The sequence below is a fragment of the Mytilus edulis genome, chromosome 5 (genome assembly GCF_963676685.1).
Source record: "Mytilus edulis chromosome 5, xbMytEdul2.2, whole genome shotgun sequence".
Classification (NCBI taxonomy): domain Eukaryota; kingdom Metazoa; phylum Mollusca; class Bivalvia; order Mytilida; family Mytilidae; genus Mytilus; species Mytilus edulis.
The window spans coordinates 49891817-49916684 of record NC_092348.1 but is presented as its reverse complement, the minus strand read 5'-3'; the positions used below and the strand labels follow the sequence as shown (position 1 = coordinate 49916684).

Sequence of the window (24868 nt, the reverse complement as noted above, 5' to 3'; positions counted from 1 at the left end):
CTTTGTCAAAATTTTATGAAAATTAAACGAGCCAAATTAATTTTGGTAAAAGTGTTGGGTACCACCTTAAATTAACGTAAATTCCATATTTTTCGAATTGGTGCTTAGCGTGCTGATATGAAAAGTTTATCACATGCTTCAATTTTTATCACACGCCTTTCCATTTAGATTAATACATGGCCTTTTCCATATCAGCCTGGGTATCATCCCGAGACCCCCATATCAGCCCGAAACGGAGTCGAGGTGCTGATATGGGTCGAGGGATGATACCCAGGCTGATATGGAAAAGACCATGTTTTAATCGCTTTATCATATACTTCAGACAATAGTGTTATGTAAATAAACTCGTCATAGATACCAGGACTAAATAAGGCAAATAAACAAATACAATAACTAAAACAGTCAAAAACTTTATAAAGAAGTTAAATTATGAATCAAATATACTATAATTGTCCAACAACAGTATCACTACCTCCATATATATGTATGGTAACAGTTCCTATAGAGGCATTTTGAAACATTGAAAATTTGGAAGAGTTTTATGATCATTATTACTCCATGTTTGTTGTACTATAAAATGATTCTAACTGTCAATGGCATTTGTTAGCAAGTACTAAACTGGGGACAAAAGTTTCCGTAAATTATGACGTCGTCACAAAAAATGTCTGACGTCACAATGGAAAAGTAAACAATTGATACCAGAAACACCGGAAGTAACTTGCACGAGAAGCACTGTTATGGGTTTTTGCACGAGACGCCCCTGAGATGGGTTATCAGCCCGGGCTGATATGGGTTATCAGGCTGGGTGGGAAATTATGGCTTGTGTACTTCCGCTCATTACACATATGCAAAAGCTATCATATCAATGTTAAGTATATGCTAAATAACGTTATCACATGGCATTTCGGTGATACTCGGCAGATTCCAGAAAATACACCCCAATGCTACGATTTCAGTGAAAAACATTACGAAATAGTTTACAAAACAATTATTTAGATACTGAAAAGTATATTGTGTAAAATAATAACAAAAAAAATAAAAAAACAAAAACAAACAAATTATTAAATAAATGCATTCTTTATAAGTTTCAAACATAATTTAGAAAGTTACTTTGAAAAGGTTGACTTTTCCAAACAGTGTTCATTATGTATATTGTTGGGTTTTTTTTTGGTTTGTCTTCCATATTAAAAATGTTTTCTCCTCTTTTAAGGCATATGGTAAAAAGATTTGATATCGAATGTACTAAATTTGGGTCCGACGTCTGTGAACTTTTTAATCTTTGAACTTCTATTTGGGAACCACGTAAAAGGATCAATATATGAATCTGTTATTTTTCTCCATTGTTGGAGCATATGATAAAAAGATCATAACATGTCATTTTTATTATCCCATGTGTTATCAGCCCTCGGGCAATATCAGCCCTCGAGCCATGCGGCTCTTGGGCTGTTATTGACCAAGGGCTGATAATACATGCAATATGAAAAATGCCATGTAATAATCTGATAATATTTGAATAAAGCTTTTTCTACATTTGTAATTATTAAACGAACATTTCTGTTTCTTCTTTAAAAATTGTAATAATAAATAACACAATAATTTCTGAATTGATAGTATTTTATCCTAAAAACCAGTTATTGTGATCTTAATGCAGGGTTTCCCCTGGGTCAATTATTTTTTTGCCACCTCTTTCGCCAAAACAATATACTTTTCGCCACTTTATTTAAAAAAAATTCGCCAAGTAACATATATATTTTTTTCATATAAAATTTTCCTTTTTTCCACCCCCCACCCCCACCCTTAATAAGATGAGTTTGACCCATTGTCATCTATTATTATTCTCTCAAACTTATCTTAGAGTTTACATTGTAATGAATAAAAATAAACATTTACTTTTAAAAAGAACTTTATCTTTAACTTAAAAGATGGAAAATTTGTTATATTTTGAACAACTTTAAAAGAAGCAGGCCACTTACTTTTAAAAAATAAAGAAGATAAAAGTCCGGGAATACAACACAATTCTCGGACATGTTTTAACCATATAATACCAGAAACAACAAAACAAAAGTTTTCATCACTAGATATTGATCCCTCATTTAAGGTGTAGTCATTACATTGAAGGGTTACTCTCATTCGAGGGGTTGTTCCAAGATCTTCCTAACTTTTTAAAAAGATTTCTTTATAACGACAGTTTTCTTTTCTAGACCATTGTAAAGAAAAATTGAGAAGTAAAACTATGCTTGAAACATTTGTGTCACTGAAACGACTTTAAAGTACCCATTCAAATCAATTATCTATATCAAAGTCAAAGGATAATGTTTTCAATCAGAGATTTTTCTTGCTTTTGAACATTTTTTGTCATAAAAACAGCTTTCTTTTCTCCACTATCATTAAAAGAAGGAAAAAAGACATCAAAAGTTTGCTTCAAACACCTGAGTCGCAAAATGGTTAATACATTCCTTTATGTAACATGTGACGGACGCCATTCAACCATATCATTTTGTCACATAATATACAACCAACACCTTTATTAATTAGTCCTATGTTGTTGACAGCTATAAAATGCAATCAGCTGATTATTGATTTTCTGTCAAAATCTAAACGAGTTCAAGGTGAATTCTGAGTATTGTCCGATCATGTAAAGTCCAACAACCCGAAAATAGTAAATAAACAAGACAGCTAAAAATAAATCACTATATATATTTCTTTCGACAAATTCTTTCGCCAATAACGAATTTTAATCGCCACAATTTTTTTTTTCTCGCAAATTGCGAAAATGGCGACTGCCAGCAGAAACCCTGTCTTGATGTGGAAATATGATTCCATCTACATGAATATAGTTAATAGAATTTCGGGACCTGATTTTTACGGTTTTATTACTTGTCAAGCTAAAATGTTTATTAATTGTCCTTCTGAAGTTTCTAATTAACTTAAAATTTGACATGTATTGATGCTAAAATTATACTGTTGTTATTATTACTCAATCAATGAAATTGTTATTTTTGGGATAAACATCTATTTCTCAATTTTTAAGGTTGAAAGTAATACTAATTTTTTTATTTTTTTTTCTGCATTGAAATTCTTTTTGTATGGACATGTATTGCACAAGATTTTGTCTTCCTGCTTTATTAATCATGTTACTGTATGAAACAATTTATTAATAATTATAAAGATCTACTTCTTTCTAACACTAACAAAACTAGATATCATTGAGATGGGAGCCATCTCTGTGGGCCCCGCTGTGAATAATGTGCATTAAAAAATTGTATCTTTACCATAGGACATGGGTTTGTCAACTGAAATCAAAGTTTTTGACCTTGACCTTTGACCTAGGAAGTTGTAAATAAATTATGACACACCCTTTGGTGTTGGTTTATAAACATGTCAAGTATAAACTTTGAAATGATAACCGTTCTCAAGATATAGAGCGGACACAATCTTTACCATAGGACATGAGTTTGTCAACTGAAACCAAAGTTTTTGACCTTGACCTTTGACCTAGGAAGTTGCACATAAATTATGACACACCCTTTGGTGTTGGTTTATATACATGTCAAGTATAAACTTTGAAATGATAACGGTTCTCAAGATATAGAGCGGACACAATCTTTACCATAGGACATGGGGTTGTCAACTGAAACCAAAGTTTTTGACCTTGAACTTTGCCCTAGGCAGTCGTTCATAAATTATGACACACCCTCTGGTGTTGGTTCATCTACATGTCAAGTATAAACTTTGAAATCATAACGGTTCTCAAGATATAGAGCGGACACGATCTTCACCACAGGACACAGGGTTGTCAACTGAAACCAAGGTTTTTTGACCTTGACCTTTGACCTAGGAAGTTGTACATACATCATGACACGTCCTCTGGTGGTGGTTAATAAACATGTAAAGTATAAAGTATGAAATCATAATGGTTCTCTAGATATGGAGCGGACACAAAGTGTTACGGACGGACGGACAGACTGATCACTATAGGGCGACCCGCCTTTGGCGGGCCCCTAATTACTACCAGTAACCTTGTCTAGATTTTAACTACATTATATAACAATACCAATATCTTTTTATATATTCAATCAATTCTTTCCTAAATATACTTTTCATTGTCAGTATAAATGAGTCACATGCCTAAGACTTCAATTTCTGTAGGAAATTTTACCTATTAAATTGCATAAACACAAGATTCCAAATCTCTAATACATCTGGATCATCAATGTTGACAAGATGTTTGGCATCCCGACCTCCAATTCTATCGTAATGAATCTCTGTACATGGACCACAAGGTCCGGTCTCTCCCATTTCCCAAAAATTATCTTTCATACCAAATGGCAATACCCTTTCCGGTGCAACCCTGAAATACCAAATCAAGAAAACAATATAATACTGGACATGAATACATGGTGACTATAGTGTAGTCGAGATGACTGTGATGAAAATTAAACGGAGAAAATTTTATAATGTAACAAATCTTATCTGGATATTGCCAGTGTACATGCAATATAAACTGTTTATACATGTAGTTGTAACTAATAATAAAATATGTTTGGCTTCTTTCTTAGCTATGTAAAAAACAATTCTGTACAACCATTTTTTTTCATGTTTGTATTTGATATTAAATGTCAATTGACTCACCCAAGATTAATCCAGATGTCTTTGGTCTCATTGTCAGGTTCTAATCCAAAATCTTTATTACCCCCGAAATAGGTAACATACAATCTGTCTTTGTCCATTCCAACTCTATCTACCAACAGTTCCCAAGCCCATGCACAACAATCTTTCTAAAAAGTATCAATCACTACTTCAGTATTTACAAATCATTAGGCGTTTGTTCCATGAAAGTGAATTTGAATATGATGGATTACCATAGTTAATATTTTTCCTCAAAATTGGTTGTAATTGATCAAATGATAACACTTCTTTGGTTTACAAAAGATCAGGAAAGTTTATACAGCATTAAACCAACAATCCTGTAAAATGCTCAACTGGTTAAAAAATGCATAAAGAATATCCACTTATTCATGAGTATATTTAGTTTGGACTGAACAAAAATATCGCACCACTACAAAAGAATTTCTTACAATAATTCACTGTAGGTACATGTAAATGGCTTGAATATAGAAATTATGCTTTCTGATCATTTTAGCCTATTTTTAGATATAGTTTTTTCCCTAGAATTTTAACTCATTAATGATTATTCTGAATCCAAAATGAGTCTGCCTCTCCAGATAGACTCAGAGGTAGTATTTATTTATACTTTGCATATTAAAAGGAGAAATCCACAGATAAACATGCATACATAGATCATAGTTCAAAATATATAGAGCTGATGACAAGTTTTTTTTATGTCAATTTCTATATAGGTATTAGGTGCAGGAAATCAGGATATAAAGTTACTATATAGAACATGCAGTAAGTTATCATACTAAACATGTTAAATATTGAAGATAACCTATTTATTGAATGGTCTCCTTAAACAAACTTACAAATGAATTACTCTCACCTTGTAATAATCTCCAAATGACCAGTTGCCCAACATTTCAAAGAATGTGTGATGGTAAACATCTTTGCCGACATCATCTAAATCATTGTGTTTACCTCCAGCTCGTATACATTTCTGGGAATTTGCCACTCTTTTGTACTTGGCCATGTCACTGTTGGGGTCTACTATTCCCAAAAATATGGGTTTGAACTGTAATTGAAAATTATGATTAGTTATATGTATATTAAGCAAAATAATAAATAAGCTTTACAGGAAATTGAGGATACAACTTATGTTTTTACTTAGAAACTTAATATTTGTTCTAAAGTTATACTTTTATCTTATTGAAAAAAAAACCTTTCATTATCAATATATATGTTACAGTAAATAGGTGAAATTAGGAATTACATGTAATTACTAAAATTTAGGAATTACATGTAATTCCTGATGCACTTAGTAAATACAAGTAATTCCTAAAACTGCCCAGTAATTACTGATTTTAAAATGAATTTTTACACCTATTTACTAACTGTTAAAACAATGTTGTAATATGGTCAACTGATCAAAAGTTATGGTAATACCAATTTTTGTTTAACATTTTTATTAATGACCTTGTAGATGAAGTTAAAAAATTAGATACTGGAGTAAAAATTGATGATGAAAAAATTTGTGTACTACTTTATGCAGATGATCTTGTATTTATAACAGAAAATGAGAAAGATCTACAAAAAATGTTGGATACTTTAAATATATGGTGTTGTAAAAATGATTTAGTTGTAAATCTAGAGAAATCAAAAATTGTACATTTCAGAACTAAGTCTACACCAAAGACAAATTTTACTTTTGTACTTAATAATAATGATATGGAAATTGTTCCTAGTTATACTTATCTAGGTTTACTGTTGTCAGAATTTTTAGACTACAATTGTATGGCTAAGACAGTAGCTAAATCTGCAAGTAGGTCTTTAGGTTTATTAATAGCTAAATGTAAAGCTAATGGCGGTTTTCAATTTGATACATTTACAAAACTTTTTGATACACTTGTTATGTCTGTCATTGAATACGGTGCCTCAATTTGGGGTCACCAGGATTTTTCTTGTATTAATGCTGTAAAAAATAGAGCAATGAGATTTTTTATGGGTGTGGGTAAATACACCCCTAACTTAGCCTTATATGGAGATATGGGTTGGATGCCCAGTATTATATCTCAGTGGACATGTATTTTTAGATTATGGTCGAGACTTACTAAAATGTCTCATTGTAGAGTTAATAAAAAGGTTTTCTTATGGGGCAATAAATGCTGTAATAGTAAATTTAGAAATTGGAATTATAGAGTCAATGTGAAATTTAAAGAAATGGATATGGAGTTTTTATGTAATACTGATTTTTCTATTGATAAAAATACAATTAAACAAATTGAAAAGGAAAATTTTTGTAGATATAAAGAGAAGTGGTACTCTGACTTAATGTACAATGAAAGAAGTAAATTGCGAACGTATAGAATGTTTAAGCAATGTTTTAATAAAGAAAAATATTTATGTATTAATATGCCTGGAAAATATAAGAGTGCATATGCTAAATTTAGATGTGGTGTTGCACCTCTGAGAATAGAAACTGGCCGATATGAAGGCATTATGGTTGACAATAGATTATGTTTTAATGAGCAATGTAAGAAAAATAACATTATTGAAGATGAGAAACATGTCTTAATTAACTGCCCAGTATATGCAGATTTACGAGCTATTTTATTTAGACATGCTAGCTCTTTTAATTGTGATTTTGTTAATTTGTCTGATGATGATAAATTCAAATTTTTATTCACTGATGAAAATGTGTGTTACTTTTTAGCCAAAATCTGCTATGATGTATTATTAAAAAGAAAAGGTATTTTATATAATTGTAGATAATAATGTGTTTTGTAGAAATTTTATAGTCTCTCATAACTCTTTTTAGAGTGGCTCATGTTGTTTTAAATATTTCTGTAATTTTATAAATGTATAAATGTATGTCAATTTTGAGGTGAGACTCTAATAAAGTATTTGTCTTGTCTTGTCTTGTCTACCAAGGATTTTGTAATACTAATTAGAAAATCAGTGAGTATTCAGCTATTGAAATTTTAAGGGTTTTTCAGAACCCAGTGTCTCGCCTACTTTTGCTGTGAGTCACAGGCCCAACAAAAATAGGAAAAAAAATATTTATAATTTTCCTCTAGATACTATCTTTTGACTAGTTCTGTAGAATCTTCTATCAAAATTTGTTTAAATTTCAGGATGGTTTATGAAATCTAAACTTTAACTGCAGAGTGTATGTTATGTTAACTAGAAAAAAATAGTCCGTTTAAATAAGAAATATACGAAAAAGTATAGTTTTTTTAAACAAACTTCAGTTTATTTCTAGATATTATCTTATGATCATAAACAAGCGTCTGTCCAATTTTGGTAGAAATCCAGGATATTTTGAGAAAGTTATCAAAATTTTTAAAAATTAACCACAGTGTGAATGTAATGTTAACTGGCATAAAAACTAAGTCCCTTTATAAGTAAAATACGGAAAAACTTGATTTTATTTTTGCAAAATTTACTTCTTGAAATTTTTCTTTTGATCATAAACAACTGAAGCTTCTGTTCAAGTTTGGTAGAAATCCAGGATAATTTGAAAAACTTATCAATTTAAAAAATATAATCACAGAGCGAATATTTATGGACGCCGCTGGCAACGGAATTATTAGGTTACCGTTGGTTCGCTATGTCTCGCTTTTGCGACAAAAAACACAGGCTCGACGAAAAGGAAAAGAATGTCAACATTGAAAGTAAAACAAAAGGGATGGACCATTTAGTTGACTTTTTCAATCCACAAAAAGATCATTCTTATACAGGAAGAAACAATGATAAAATTTTGTTGGAGGTCTTGAAGAACTCATAAAAACACGGAAATATGAAAATGTGACTTTTAACGCCATCACGTCAGCTTCATCGCAAATGTTTGACAACAGAAGTCGTAGTTAAACCTATTTTGTAAAAGGAATTTAACTCATGTAATTGGACAAGTTGATATGCAGAGTATGCCTGATGGAGATTTTAATATAACAAAATTATGAGATTTTAAGAATTATCAAGATCATTTAACCAAGTTTGTCATAATCTAATGTCTATCTTAAAAAATAGCTGGCTAAGTTGCCTATAAATTTCTCAAAAATGTTTTTCTCAATTTTGGATTTATATCATTGTCTTGCATGCTCAAAATGATTTTTAGGGAGTTTCAAAGCTTATAAAACAACCATTTTCCAGTTTCAATTCACAAACACTGAAGTGTATGCACTTCTAATGTGCCTTATAATCCTTGATCCTTAAGTAAGCCCTAAAAATCCCTACCCCTTACTTTCTTATTTGATATCTTGAATTATGTCTTTAATTTTTAAACAAAAATATCAAGTTAGAAAATAGCTGTAAAAATGACAAAAAAAATCAGTAAATACCTGTAATCACTGAAACAACTAGTAAATACATGTAAATACTAAATTGACTAGTGATTACAGGTATTTACTGAAATGTTTAGTAATTACGTGTAATTCCTAATTTCACCTATTTACTGTAACAAATATATATCAAATTTAACACTTTTATTTATAACTTGGATACAACTTTTATTTACAACTTGTATACAATTTTTATTTACAACTTGGACACAACCTTTATTTACAACTTGGATATAACTTTAATTTACAACTTGCATACAATTTACAACTTGGACACATATTTTATTTACAACTTGGTTACAATTTAACCCCATGTCAGATTTGCTCTAAATGCTTTGGTTTTAGAGATATAAGCCAAAATCTACATTTTACCCCTATGTTCTATTTTTAGCCATATTGGCCATCTTGGTTGGTTGGCTGGGTCACCGGACACATTTTTTAAACTAATTACTCTAATGATGATTGTGGCCATGTATGGTTAAGTTTGGCCCAGTAGTTTCAGAGGAGAAGATTTTTGTAAAAGTAAACGACGACGGACGATGACGTCGGATGACGGATGCAAGTGATGCAAGTGATGAGAAAAGCTCACTAGGCCCTTCGGGCCAGTTGAACTTAAAATACCTTCAGTATCTCCGATGTTACCTTTAAGGATTGTGCAGTCACTAGTGTTTTTGCACAAATCAGATGTGATTTATTTCAAACAGGGGCTTGGGGCTACCTCTAAATGTTGTAGTGTGTTAATATAAAATCTGATAATTAACATAGATCATATCTTACCTGATTCATACCAGCATTGGCAAATAAAAGTGTTGGATCATCATGAGGAATAACTGAGGAGGAATGTACATAAATATGTTCTTTCTCTTTGAAGAAGTCTACAAAGAGTTGTCTCACTTGAGAACCAGTCATCTGACTGCTCATCTTGACCTATTAAGTATCTATGAAAAAAAAATAAAAAAATAATGAATGAATTATGTTGTACTGTCCCAGGTTAGGGGAGGGTTGGAATACCCCTAACATGTTTAACCTGCCACATTCTGTATGTATGTGCCTGTCCCAAGTCAGGAGCCTGTAATTCAGTGGTTGTTGTTTGTTTATGTGTTACATATTTGTTTTTGTTCATTTTTTTGTACATAAATTAGGCAGTTAGTTTTCTTGTTTGGATCCGCCACTGGGTTACATGTATATCTAGTTGCTGATAAGAAGCATTTTAAAAAGAGCCCAGTTACATGAACAAATTGTGTTAAACCTAGTTGTCATAATTTTGGTCCTGATTCCAAAAGGAACAACCAATATTGTTATAATTGGATATGTAAAAAAATCTGCCTGACAATGCATCTGCGAACTCAGAATATTATTTGAATGAAGAGTGTATTTTACTTTTAAAATCAGTAAATAATGTTTTTGTTTTTTGCCATACTTGCTTGCTTCCCACTGTTCTTTTTTGTGTACACTGTTTATCACAAAAATTGAACCATTCCTACGTGGAACGAGAATTTATACTGTAGGCCCCTATTTAAAATTCATAACATGTAGAGCATGTCAGACTTGTCAAGTTCTGATGTCCGAGGTAAAAGAGGATGATGCAATAAACGGAAAGTGTCTGACGACAATCTTTGAAATAACTGTTTGTGTGTGATGCGAGATTAATACGTTTAAGTGTAAAGACGAACTGTCTTACCGTTTACCAACTATATTCTACCGGTACATTCAACAGAAACGTGGTTGACGTTCACCGGTGATTTCAGCTTTTCTCCGGATAAAATATTCCACCGCCGTTCTTGCAGAAGAACTTTTCGTGTGTCAATATAGTTTTTAAAGATATATGAGTTCATACAATGGCTATGTGTGTCTATGTAATATCATATAAATATGTATAAATGTCATCTAATTTAGGTATTATAGATTTCATATTCAAGGTTGCTAAAAAAGGTACTGTTTGGTCCGGTTGTTTCGGTCGTATCTGTTCTGTAAATGTACATTGTCATTGATATAGCGTTAATATAGAAAAAAAAATAAAGTGATCCACATTAACTTTGTATCGCCTGCGATTCCTATCGTCAAGGCAAATTTTACGAAATATGTAAACTTAGTAATATGTGTAAAAAAAGGGGGGGCGGTTCCAGCTTCAGATGTTACTGATTAATTCAGTCCAGCCCTGACCCGGGCCCTGACTATATTAATTCAGTTTTATTGAAAAGCTTCTGTCCAAGTTTTATAATGCAATGACGATTTGACAATTTCAGTGGCGGATCCAGAAATTTTCATAAGAGGGGCCCACCTGACTGACGTAGGAGGGGGCCCGCTCCAGTCACGCTTCAGTGATTCCCAATATAAGCAACCCGGCAATTTTTTCCCAAAAAGGGGGGCCTGGCGCCCTGCCCCCCCCTAAATCCGCCTCTGAATTTTATTGATGTAAAAACTCATAATACTACAGACTGTACACAGGAAACATCACAGTAGAATGGTAGATCTAAATGAAAAATTATTTTTTAATCATGCATATAAATAACGGAGCATAAAACTGAAAATAAAGATGAAGAATGCGGGAAAAGTCCATGGCCTCAGTGTGGCCCCTGTCTCGCATATCGTCTGCTTATACGATGTTATTTATAAGACTCTTATAAGATAAGATAATATAACTTTATTAGCACTAACGCATTGACAATAAATGGTTATGGGTATTAATTACATCTATGGTTATGGCAACAAATTAAAGACAAACTACCGTAACATATATACAATGAAGGACAGTGGCAGTAGATAATTATGAGAGATATATATAAAAATAGAAGAGAAGCATATAGATCTACATTATTACAGGAATTGAAGTACCTCTTAATAATGAGTTTCTCACCAACAAGCATATATTCAAATAGTTGCAAGGCCGTAGCTACCCTTGAGGCAAGTGAGGCAATTGCCTCATTAAAATTTCGACACTGATTATTTTTTTATACATACTAGTATATATCAATATAATGTCATTTGTTGTTCTGTCTCAACCTTAATTTCTATATAACTTGTCATCATTCCTTTTAAACTATTCTTCCTGGATATAACTCAGCATCTCAACGGGTGATGTTTCTCGATAACAGTAACCTAGTAACGATAATCATCATAGATCTTTAGTTAAAAACAGGCTCTTGCAGAAAAGGAAAAACGACACTGAAGGTAAAGAAGGAACACATTCTAGTAAACTAATTTTTTTTGGTGAACAGAGTCTGAGTATTGCATATAACTTCTTTAGAACAATCCAAAAACGATATTAAAGTAGACTGACAAATCAAGTACTGGTCTTCGGAAGGGGACAGTACTGTCTGCGTATTCATTTCTCCGTTTAACCAACTTTTGACAAATCAAGTCATCGAAAGGGGGCATTCCAGTTTGCGTATTCATTTCACGAACTTTTATCTTTCTTTTTACAGTATCCCATATTCTAATTTGATATTATTGAGAAATAGTAAAACCTTTAACACAGGATTTTGTCTTTACTTATTCGGGACTACGGACTATGATTTCGGTTCTTTATATTTGGGGTTTCGGAATCGGACACCCCATACCCCTAACCCCTAAATTTATAGATTCTGGAACTAAAATACCACCAACTATTTCAGAAATAATTTGAAATTATGGACTTACATGTAAACGTCAAAAACTCCATTCCAATTCCCCTGCATGTACCAATATCATATATACTCTATAGATGGAATCATATACATTTATCTGATCTCATTCTATCCCTAGTTTGTCTACTCTTTGTCAGCATAAAAGCGAGTTTAATATTTTGTAACTGCAACTGCTTGATGGTGCTTACAGGAAAGCTTAATTCCCTTTTGCAAACAAAACTGTTATTACCGATGCTGCTACCAAATTGCTGATGGAGAAGGAATTGGAAGAAGACATTGATCATTATGTTGATGATAATGTGCTTCCTTTAGAAACACAGACTGCCCTAAAACGACTGAAAACTTGGAAAAGAGCATGCATGAGTGGCGAGAGATTGTGCGGGCTTGCCATGTTCTTCGCGATAAGGATATAAGCAGACCAAATTATGATTCTGAAACGATTTGACTGAACCGACCATAGAAAAATTTGGCAAACTCTACTGTTTCGATGTTTGTTCTATGTTCTGGCAGCAGACTCAAATCAGTGATATTTGGATGATTATCTTACATATAAATTTAAATAAAGTTGTTAAAAATTTGGTGTAAGTAAATCTTAAAATATAAAAAAAAATATATATAAGAAGTGTCCAAATTCAAAACATTATCAAACTCTTCAAAAATGCCTAGAATGCAGGATTTTGCACCATTCATTCATACCCTCCAAAAAACATTTTCGCCTCGTTTTGACACTGAAAAAAAGCGGCTTCAGTTATTTCCGAAAAAAAGGGAACTCACATTCTCCTTTCCTGCTTAAAGAGTAATAAATTGTGTAACCTTTACCAATCCTATTCTAAGGTCGAACACGTTCACCCTCTCCGTCCGTTCATCCGCTGTTCGTCAAACCATGGAAGTATTATATTGCTGATCATGATTGCAATATAATACTTCCATGGTCAAACAAATATTCCGTCACATGCTAGTATATGTCTATAGCATTAGGTTTCATTAGCGTTTGCGTCTCGGGGGTGGGGGGCACTTAGTATGTAATGAGTGGTAGTGATGAGCCGCTGGAATAGGTCACTATTTCATGCTCCATGATATATGAAAAGGGCGAGAAAATCAGATTAAATATATCAATATATCATAAGTATCTGAAACTAATCAGAAGTCCGTATTCAATTTCGATGCGGTTACAACACAGTCGTAAATGCATCAGCTATTTGTCAAAACAATTAATCTCTATTTATTCCAATGTCGTATTTCAACTGATGCTAGTTATAGATGCTATAAATCGACCAATTTGACATGTGCACCTAATTCACCTTCAAAAGTTTGTATACTTGAAACATGATAACAATTAGTAAAAGAAATTTCATAGTGTCAACTTCCTTCAAGAGGGAATGGCGAATGTAACTTTTTTTTATCAGTTTTCCATTATATAATATAAAACCCAGTGAAAGTGTAACTCTCTGGGGTGTTATTATATTTGTCTGACCAAACATATTTTATTGTCTCTTCATAATGAGGGTGGTAAAAGGAGGGGGGGTGCTTGCACGAAAAAAAAAACGTAAAATAAGACATAATTTCACGTTAAACGTGAAATAATTTCTGTAATGAACGTTGCACAAAAAAACAAATACTTTTATTTGAACCTTTTGTGACTGAGTCACTGTCTTCTTGTATATATTAACCTTTGTTTTACTTGATATTCCCGATTTAGTATACACATTTATGATATAATTGGTTTACGGCTTTTTTAAAAAGTATTTCTTGACGATCTCGGCCAAGTGTTTGAATTTTATTTGAAAAATGCCGAACTCGCAAAATAAGACTTTGAAAATCACGATGCACGTAAAATTAAATAAGCAGAACACGTTGAACGAGGCACCCGTCTTGCACGACTGAACATCAAATAAAAAAATAACTTTGAACACGTTGAACGTGAAATAAAAAACGGCGATCACGTTGCACGAAAATAACCCTTTACCACCCTCCATAATGAAAATATGAAATGGGGAAAATAGAGGAAACTGTTTATTATGAAGATGTAACAAACTTATTGGAAAAGCAAGGTGTGATTATTCAACATAAACCTGATGATGAGCGGGACCAAAACAATCCCTTTACTAATGTACCGGAAGATGAAAAATAACCAAATATATCTATAGATCTGGGATTTTTTTGTAAATTGATATATGAAAAGGTATATATTTTTGAAAACAAAATATATTGGTGTGCCCCTCCCCCCTCTTCCCCCTCATGAGGTTTGCGTAAACCCACAATTCTTTTGTTCACATTAACATATATCGGTGGGTCAAACAAACCGTTTGCATTAATGAATTGGCTCGAGTCCGAGTGATTTGTTGTCCTGTGACTGTGTTCCACGTATACGGCGAATTAACCTTAAATTTATTAATAAAATAAACCCTTGGATATTATGATTGGTGAACCTTTCTGTATTGAGTGGACATGAATGTGGCCTTGACTGAGCCCATTTACAATCATTGACCGATAATACGTAATTAAACTGCATGAATTACATGCAAGCATTTCTTTATGAAGAGGATGTGGATAATTTAAAATATCCATGTCTGATCTTATAGTTATCAAATATATAGGTACTGTACATGTATATCAAAATACACAATGTAGTAAATAACGTAGCCTGACACTGTTAGCAGCTTCTAATCATTTAGCAAATATTACTGGCCTGTTAGGCCAGTCCAAAGATTTATTTATTAAGGTGAGCGATACAGACTCTAAGGTCATATATGCGCATCACTTGGCATCCGTCGTCAACAGTAAGTTGAGTTCGAATGATACCCGTTTGTCTGAATTTAGTTATTTAAATAGGTATATAGTAAAAATACGTTCTGTAAATATCGAATTGATAAGCGTATCTTAGATCAATTAGTTTAGATTTCATGCTTATTTACGTCTATATCTTATTTTGAGTATGTAAAATATGAAGTTGTCCGCAATTTATTGAAAATTTAGTGTAAAATTACATGGTAAAAAATCAAGGGACATAACTCGATTTTCAAAAAGGTGGAGGGGGATACGGACCTTAAAAAATATCTTTTTTAAAAGAAGTCACTGTTTCAAGTAATTTTTCTTTCGTGATGGGTGTGTAACTATAAAAGATTTGTGTATGCCAGAAGACTTGGTGCCACGGCATCGATTGTTTCACCTCAGTGAAGTATCGAGTTGTCCACTCTCTTCACTGACAGTCTACTCTCGTCAGTTTCATATTTAAAACTAGTAGTAGTCTACTATATATACCTAGCTGCGGAACCATAGCTCTTAGTCCGCAAATAGTCAAAAAATAGCATAAGGACCTAAGAGCTATGGTTCCGCAGCTAATATATACCATGATTCTTACGAGTTAACATATTTAAACAAACGAATCCGAAGGAGTAAGACACATGGTATATAAAATTTGTATTTATAAATAAAATGATTGAGTCTTGACAGCTTGAAGACCTTGAACTTATATTTGGAAATTGATCTCGTTAAATGAAATAGAAGCTCGCGCTAGTAACTTTTGCGCCTCGTATATAATTTTCTGCGTATTTCATGTAATAGAGCCCAAGAATTTGCAGAGAGTAAAGAAAATGTCTAATTTTCCCAATTTTTCAGTTTTACAGCGAGAAGGATTTTTAAAATTATTCTAACGACGGTAAGAATTGTTTTTTTTTTTTGGTTTTCAAGATATCATACAATTTTTAAATCACATCTTTCTGGTTGTTCATCTCATTGAAAAATGCATATTTATACATTTAAACTAAAGTTTTCGTACAGACTGCTTTTCTTCCGTTATTTTATTAATTCGATTATTTGATCATTTATTAAACTCAATTTTATGATAAAACAATAAACAGTGGCGGATACAGGGAGCGTAGATAGTGTACCTATTTGATCGCAAAAAGAATCGTGTTTTTCACAAATTTTTGTAGCCGTTATTTATTCCTTTTTTATAGTTAGTAACCCCTCACACCTTGTTTAAATCGATATTTAATTAAATTTTTTCAAAGGAAATGGTACTACATTGTAGTATTACATTTTATTTATTTCAGAACTGAAAGAAGAAACTTTTAGTATTTTTTCCAAAATTAGGGGAACTCGTAACAATCCTAAATAGTTTGAAAAAGGTCTCTGAAGATGTGGTACACATGATTTATTGCTTTTTGTTATAAAATGAAAACAAATGAAGATCTCATCCTTTTTCGTTTTTCAGTTTTTTTTAAATGTTTCTGAGAAGATACCTTTCAAAAAATAGGGTGGGGCCTCAGCCATGGAATAACACGAAAATGAAGTATGTTGTACCATAGCTAAGCTCTGCTTTCTTTCCTTTGGATTCTAGTTGAGTTGCATATTTAATTAGAAAAGTATGGTACAACATCAATTTGCATCTAATATACCATGGTTTTCCATCAACACACTCTTCAAGCAAATTATTTCATTAAAACATGAAAGGAAAAAATTTAATTTATGTTACAATCATTAATATACCAATAATATAATGCAGTATCTAGGTATAAATAGAAATACTGCAGCATTTCAATGGTACGTATACGGATTCATTTCTAGAATCAATTACTGCACGTGCGGCCAACATTGAGGATCATCGAGGGACACCGGCCGTTGTCGTTTGTTGATGTGGTTCATAAGTATTTCCCGTTTCTCTTGTTTATATAGATTAGACCGTTTAAAATTGTTTTCGTGTTTTCCAATTACCGTCATTTTGGGGGCCATTATAGATTGCTGTTCGATGTGAGCCAAGGCTCCGTGTTGATGGATGTAGGCCTACTTTGACTTATAATGGTTACAAATTGTAAATTGGATTGAGAGCTATCTCACTGGAACTCATATCACATCATCTTCTTATATCTATATATATATTTATCGCTATTTTGTCCATTTTTCCTTTGATCTTTTTGTGATAATTTTTCATAGATAATTTTTCATATACGCGCTTTAGATGAAAAATAATCGCTAGAAACTAAGCAGGCACGTGGCTTTGCTAACGAAATTGACATGAAATTGACAACGTCGTCATAGGTAAAATAATGATAAACAGATTATCATTGTTCATCTCAACTCGATTGCCTTTCTCGCTTTCGCCTTCCCGGCTCAAGCGAGAAAATCGATCTCGTTGAGATAATCAACGATAATCTATAAATATCTGTTATAAATGTTGCTTTCAATATGATTGTGAATATTTTTCGTAAAAAATGAAAAAAATACTTGTTACTTGAAATGACTTCTTTATGAGGTGTCGATCATAAAATTATTGGGAAAGTCTGAAAAATGAAGGCCTGAATTCAAACGATTAAACTGAATTAAGAAGGCTGAATTTTTACATATGTCTTAAGCTGTAAATTTAACCATTTATACCATCATTATTATTTACTGTTTATTCGTAGACTTAGTCCAGTAGTCGGTATCATTGGATATCCCAAAGCCATGTGCATTATATCTATACATACATGTATCTACATGATTAACCCTTCTAATATTCTATTTCATTAGTGTATTTAAATTAGTTGCGTCTGAATGAATGACAAGAAAATCTTTTGTTTTAATTTTTACTTCAAATTCAAATAATAGTACTTTGATTTGTGTATTGATTTAAACTGTACAGTTCATATAAATATACTAGTTTTCCAATTACCGTTTTAGTAGTGTACACATATGATTAAATATTTGTAACAGTAAGCCGTGGATCGAATTTAAAATTTTATTTTATTATGTTGGAAATGAACAGATTATCGGCATACATATATAACTGCATATCAGTGAGAGTAAACATGTAAGTGTACGTATCAACAAAAAATTGCCCTGATTTAAATCAAACTTTACATTGTAAGAAATCACCAATATGGCCGAAAGAGTAGTGAGGAATATTGAAAATGATTATTTAATGTGCAGTGTGTGTTTGGGGCGGTATGAAGATCCTCGGCTTCTTCCGTGCGGACACTCCTTCTGCAAGAGTTGTTTGTCGGAACATATTCTGCAGACTGTTACAGACAGAGACACCCTATCGTTCAACTGTCCGATTGATCGTAGTCAGGTTCCTAAACCGAGAGGAAATTTGAATCCGAGAGAATGGGGTAAACAATTTCCACCGGATACTTTCATGAACAATCTGATACAGGCTGTAAAGATTCACGAGGGGACGACAAATGAGGGAGACGATGGAGGAATTAGCATACCAAGTCGTCAGCAATACCCTAACATCCCTGTCCAGGTACAAATGGAGGCACCCACTAGTGACAATGGAGTATATTGTGAAAACCACAGTGGAAGACCAATCGAGTTTTTTTGCTTAGCATGCAATCTAATAGGATGTTCATTATGCGCAGTTCGTGAGCATCGAGGACAAAGTTGCGAATGCGTGACTATCGAAGAAGCTATTGTAAGGTTTCGCCCACGAATAGACGCTTTGAGGAGGCGATTTCAGAGTCAAACACAAAGAATTCAAGACTTAGGTTCTGGTGATAACGATAATGACATTGAACTACAAAATAGTAAAGAATTAGCTTTGCGATTAATTGACGAAGTTGAATCCGAGGTCGGGCAGTTTTACGAGAGAACTTTACAAGGTATTGAAGACTTAAAGCGACAGCTTTTTGAATCCGGTCGTGTTCAATTACAAGACAATCAGGAATTGCTAATGGTAATGCAAAACATTGAATCAACAAGAGAAGCGTTTGACATAATGTGTCACAACAGTACAGATATAGAGTTTTTAAACGATTTGCCAAAAGTGGAGTCCCAAGCCGATGAGTATGATAATGCTATCTTGTCTTCAAGTCGTTCAGTTTCATCAATGCAAGTTGAATTTGTTCAGAATCCCAATTTCCTACAATTTATACGAAATCCACCACCTATCGGTTCAGTTTCAGTATCGTCCCAAAATCATTTACCAGTTGGACGGATGAACCAAACACGTAATGGTAATTTCAATACAAATCGAAGACAGGCAACTAATGTAATAAACCGAACAAGACCAGTTTCTCGACAAATTCCAACAGCCGGTGTTCGGCCAACTCGAACTCCTCGCCCACATAGATATACAGGATCGCGAGTTCAAAAATCGCATGAAGTCATAAATGTAAAAGACCGCGGAGAAGACACCATTAGCTGGCAGCTAACTGGTGTTGTTTTCGTCGATAATTCGATCGTTGTCATTGATTCTCATAACCAGATGGTGAGGAAACGCGGAATAGCGGGTAGTGGTGAAGGGAATGATACTCTTCCTCTAGAACAACCATTATGTGTATGTAACATGGGCTCTACGACAAATGTGGCAGTTACACAACCAGAAAAATCCCAGATTTCTATTATTGGGACCAGTGGAAATCTCAATGTTCTTGAAGTAATTAAAACACATAAACCGTATGAAGGAATCTGTCAAATGAACGACAGTAAATTCGTTGTTTCTTGTATGTCTGGTCGAATATCTATCGATATACTTAGTCGAAATGGGCGAGTTATAAAATGTATTGAAAGATCCCATCTATTTCATTGGCCAAGATTTTTGACTATCGCTTCTAATGGGAACATAATTGTAAGTGACAGAGACCAAAAACATGTGATAAGTCTGAACCAATCTGGACAGGTAGTTTGGACTTATTCAACCTCAGTATCACCTTGGGGTGTAACTAGTGATAAAAATGGGAAGATATATTTATGCTTAGACAACAATACTGTCCAGGTTATTTCAGAAGAAGGGAGACTTATTCAAGATAAATTTGTTAACATAAAGGAAGGTGTGAAAACGCCGTACGCTATTACTGCACGGGCTCGCCAAGTTGCTGTAACTGAATATGGATCGAGTTTATTTGCTGCAAATAGCCCAAATGTACACATATTTACCTTCTAAATAACTAAAATGTAGCACATCCAAACTCTTCGTGTTTGTTATATTATAGATGATATTATATACTTGTATTTTGTTTGTACATCTAAATAGAAATGTTTCTCACGGAGTTTAACGAGGTACATAGAGTATTTAAGAAACAGACATGCATGTCAAGGAACAAATACCATTGCCGGACTTTTTAACGATCGATGAAAAATTGGGCCAAGGTCAGACGAAAACGGTCAGACAGACATTTACACCCTATACAATCATTCCATGCAACATATGTAGTTGCACTATCGCTTACCGTCGATATGAAAAAACCATAACCTTAACATTGACCAATAAACCGTGGGAAATGATGTCCATGAAACATGCCAGACTGCCATGTATACCATACAATTATTACATACACCAAATAGATTTTACATATTGCTTATAGTTTCCCAGAAACGAACTCAACCAGGACAACTTAACAGTAATCAGTGAACCATGTAAATAAGGTCAAGGTCAGATAAACACATCAGACAGACATGTACACCTAAAATTCCATCCATGCATAAATTATTGCTTGTTGTATCTAAGAAACTAACTTAAAATAACAATACAAACTTAACATTGACCAATGAATCATGAAAATGCGGTCAAGTTCAGATGACAATGCTAGACAGATATGTACACTTGACAATCCATCTTTGCATAATATATAGTTGACATATTGCTTATAGTATCTAAGAAACAATCTGAACTGCGAACACATAACATTGTCATTCTATAAAACCAATATAGTTGACCTTTAGCAAATAGTGTAAGAAAAACAGACCTACACATAATTTAAAAACTAAACATGGAGCAATGAACCGTAAAAATGAGATGAAGGTCAAATAAAACCTGTCCGACTGACATGTACATCGTAAAATATTTTCATACACCAAAAAAGTTAACATATTGCATAAAGTACAAGAAAAATAGACCGAAAAACACAAAAAGTTAACTTTAACCACTGAACCATGAAAATGGGTTCAAGGTCAGTTAGAACATGCCAGCTCAATATTTTCACATTACAATTATTCCATACATCAAATATAATAGACCCATTGCTTTTAGTAATCTGGGATATGGCCTTGATCACAAAAACTTAACATTAACTTAACCATGTAATGAGGTCGAGGTGACTGAAAAAAACTGGCTGACGAGGGACGAGGATCTTACAAGAAACGCACATACTGAATATATATAGTTATCATATTACTCCTAATAAGAGAGAAATTAACATTACAAAAAAAAATCTTATTTTTTTCACAGTAGCCACTGAACCATGAAAATGAGGCCAAGGACAACGACATAATTATGACAGACGAAAATTTTATATAAAAAAAGGCATTTTTAATTTTTTATACGAAGTACGAAGCATCCAGGACTTCCGTCTTTTAAAATATCAGTATGATGTATCCCTTTGTCGATCTTTCTGCGACAGAAGTCGAATTCTCAACAGTAAAGATGCACGGCTTTTAACTAGGTACTTAATTTAAAATCGCGTTTTCGACATATTAAAGTACAGCACCTCGTGTGTCATCGGGGTCATCGGACACAATTCTAAAGCTAAATACCCTAATGATGATTGTGGACAAATTTGGTTTTAGTAGTATTGGAGAAGATTTTTGTTAAAAATTACAAAACATTACATAAAATTGTTAAAAATTAACTATAAAGGGCAATAACTCCTTAAGGGGTCAACTGACCATTTTGGTCATGTCGACTTATTTGTAAATTTCACTTTACTGAACATTTTTGCTGTTCACTGTTTAACCCTATCTATAATAATATTCAAGATAATAACCAAAACGGCAAAATTACCAATTCACAGGCAGCAACCTAACGACAAGTTGTCCGATTCATCTGATAGATATATCTTGACCTGATAAACAATTTTACCACATGTCAGATGTGCTCTAAATGCTTTAGTTTCAGAGATATAAACCAAAATATACATTTTACCCCTATGTTCTATTTTTAGCCATGGTGGCCACTCTTGATTGGTTGTCCTGGTCATCGGACACATTTTCTAAACTATACACCCCAATGTTGATTGTGGCCAAGTTTGGTTAAATTTGGTCCGGTAGTTTCAGAGGAGAAGATTTTTGTAAAAGATAACGACGACGGATGACGAACGCCAAGTGATGAGAAAAGCTCACTTGGCTCTTTGGGCTAGGTGAGCTAAAAAACTTGAAAATGGAATTATTGTTTATCTTATAATAAGAGTTGAGTAAATATAACTAGAGGCTATTAAGAGCCTGTGTCACTCATCTTGGTATATTTGTATATTAAACAAAGGACACAGATGGTTTCATGAAAAAAATGCGTTTTGGTGATGGTGATGTGTTTGTAGATCTTACTTTACTGAACATTCTTGCTACTTACAATTATCTCTATCTATAATAATATGCAAGCCGATAATAACCAAAATCGGCAAAATTTCCTTAAAAATTACCAATTCAATGGCAGCAACCCAACAACCAGTTGTCAGATTCATCTGAAACTTCAGGCAGATAGATCTAGACTTGATAAACAATTTAACCCCATGTCAGATTTTCACTAAATGCTTTGGCTTCAGAGATATAAGCCAAAATCTACATTTTACCCTATGTTCATTTTTAGCCATGGCGGCCATCTTGGTTGGTTGACCGGGTTAAAGGACACATTCTTAAACTACCCCAGTGATGATTGTGGCCAAGTTTGGTTAATTTTTACCCAGTAGTTTCAGAGGAGAAGATTTTTGTAAAAGTCAACGACGACGGACGACGGACGTCAAGTGATGAGAAAAGTTCACTTGGCCCTTTGGGCCAGGTGAGCTAAAAAAAATATTGAGAAATCAAAAACTAAAAAGAATTCAAGACCCTAAAGAGTGCTAAGTTCGGTGATTGTAACAACTTATCAAAATTGATTTTATACGCAACCAAACTTCAGGACTTAATCGAATCTTGGTAAACATAAGTCCACATCCGATTACTAGCATGTATAAACACATAACATGAAAGAGGCGTCTGTATACTATTGAAGAGATCCGTATTCTAGGTTAACTAAGCTTACCTGATAACCAATAAATAGCACATACCAAACATCATTCCAATCTACAAATAACATCAACCATCAAATTACAGGCCAATATCACCGACAAACTGCTGGCTGAAAAATGTAATTACCTTGGTATAACCATAAGTCAAGATGAACAGTCACGTGAACTTGTTTCTATATACAAAAAAAAGGGGGGGGGGGGGGGCTTTCAAGAGCCTGAATCGCTCACCTGGAATTTTTTTCCCCCATCAATGATTATTTTTGCTTTTCAATATATTAATGAATGGCTTAAAACTTCCATTGAAATGTTCTATGTATCTGTCATATTTTCTTCAAAATCAAAGAAATGCATTTTACCCCTGTGTTCCAAATTAGCCATAGTGGCTATGTTTCTTGACATACAAGAAAATAAAATATAAAATTTATATGAGATACTCTGAAACTCATTCAGCCCAAGTTTGGCTGAGATTGATTAAACAGTTTCAAAGGAGAAGATTTTTTAAAGTAAGCAAACTAAATGAACAAACTGTAAAAGTGATTTTAAAGGGAAATAACTCCTGAAGGGGAAAATTGACAATATTGGTCATTGCACTTATTTGTAGATTTTACTTTGCTGAACATTTTTGCTGAACAGTTATACTTCATTGATAATTACCAAAATCTGCAAAAATTCCCAATTAAGTGGCAGCAATCCAACAACGAGTTGTTAGATTCATCTGAAAATTTCGGATGGCTGACAGAATCACTTTTCCAGTTTGTTCATTTAGTTTGCTTACTTTAAAAAATCTTCTCCTTTGAAACTGTTTAATCAATCTCAGCCAAGCTTTTTATCCCGCATCAGATAAGCTCTTAATGCTTTGGTTTTCGAGATATAAGCCAAAAATTGCATTTTACCCCAACTTTCTATTTTTAGAATTTTCACCAATGGCAGCCATTTTCTTTTTTCGAAACAGAAAAATAAAACACAAACTTTATTCTAGATACCCTTAGGATCATTCAGCATAAGTTTGGTTGGAATTGGTTCAATAGTTTCAGAGAAGAAAATTCTTAAAGTTAAAAAACATGACAAACAAATTGTGTAAACTTTTCCAGGGCAATAACTCCTTAAGGGGTCAATTGCCAATTTTGGTCGTATGTACTTATTTGTAGATCTTACCTTGCTGAACATTTTTGCAGTTCAGTTTATCTTTATCATTATCAATATTTTTAAATATAATAACCAATAAATTGCTTCGCTGAGCGCAGCTGGATACAACGGCAGAAGTTCAACCCTGAACAGTTGGGACAAAAATGGACACAATATTCTCACTTGATACAGTTCTGAATTTGGATTGTAATATATATTTGACACATAATAGGTTTTTGTG

The 24868-nt window shown here is 33.2% G+C and overlaps 2 protein-coding genes across 3 annotated transcripts in view; one reads left to right on the top strand and one right to left on the bottom strand.

Moving 5' to 3' along the window:
• The window catches only part of LOC139525444 (alanine--tRNA ligase, cytoplasmic-like), a 35329-nt gene extending 24410 nt beyond the window's left edge, over nt 1-10919 (bottom strand). Inside the window, exons 1-5 of one of the 2 annotated variants that reach the window (XM_071320777.1) lie at nt 10636-10919; nt 9732-9892; nt 5501-5689; nt 4633-4778; nt 4160-4351 (exon numbers count right to left, since the gene is read on the bottom strand). In XM_071320777.1, the coding sequence (XP_071176878.1) occupies nt 4160-4351; nt 4633-4778; nt 5501-5689; nt 9732-9875 (671 nt within the window). In that variant the 5' untranslated portion in view covers nt 9876-9892; nt 10636-10919. The other variant, XM_071320778.1, reaches the window with a different exon arrangement.
• Nucleotides 10920-18224: 7305 nt separating this feature from the next.
• Nucleotides 18225-20553, top strand: LOC139523871 (tripartite motif-containing protein 2-like). Its single transcript, XM_071318236.1, has one exon. It carries the CDS (start codon nt 18441-18443, stop codon nt 20445-20447), a length of 2007 nt encoding a protein of 668 aa, XP_071174337.1. The 5' UTR covers nt 18225-18440; the 3' UTR covers nt 20448-20553.
• The last annotated feature ends 4315 nt before the right edge of the window (nt 20554-24868 follow it).

Bases quoted from the DNA above. Each gene is read 5' to 3' on its own strand.
- LOC139523871 (XM_071318236.1), top strand. From the start codon at position 18,441: ATGGCCGAAAGAGTAGTGAGGAATATTGAAAATGATTATTTAATGTGC.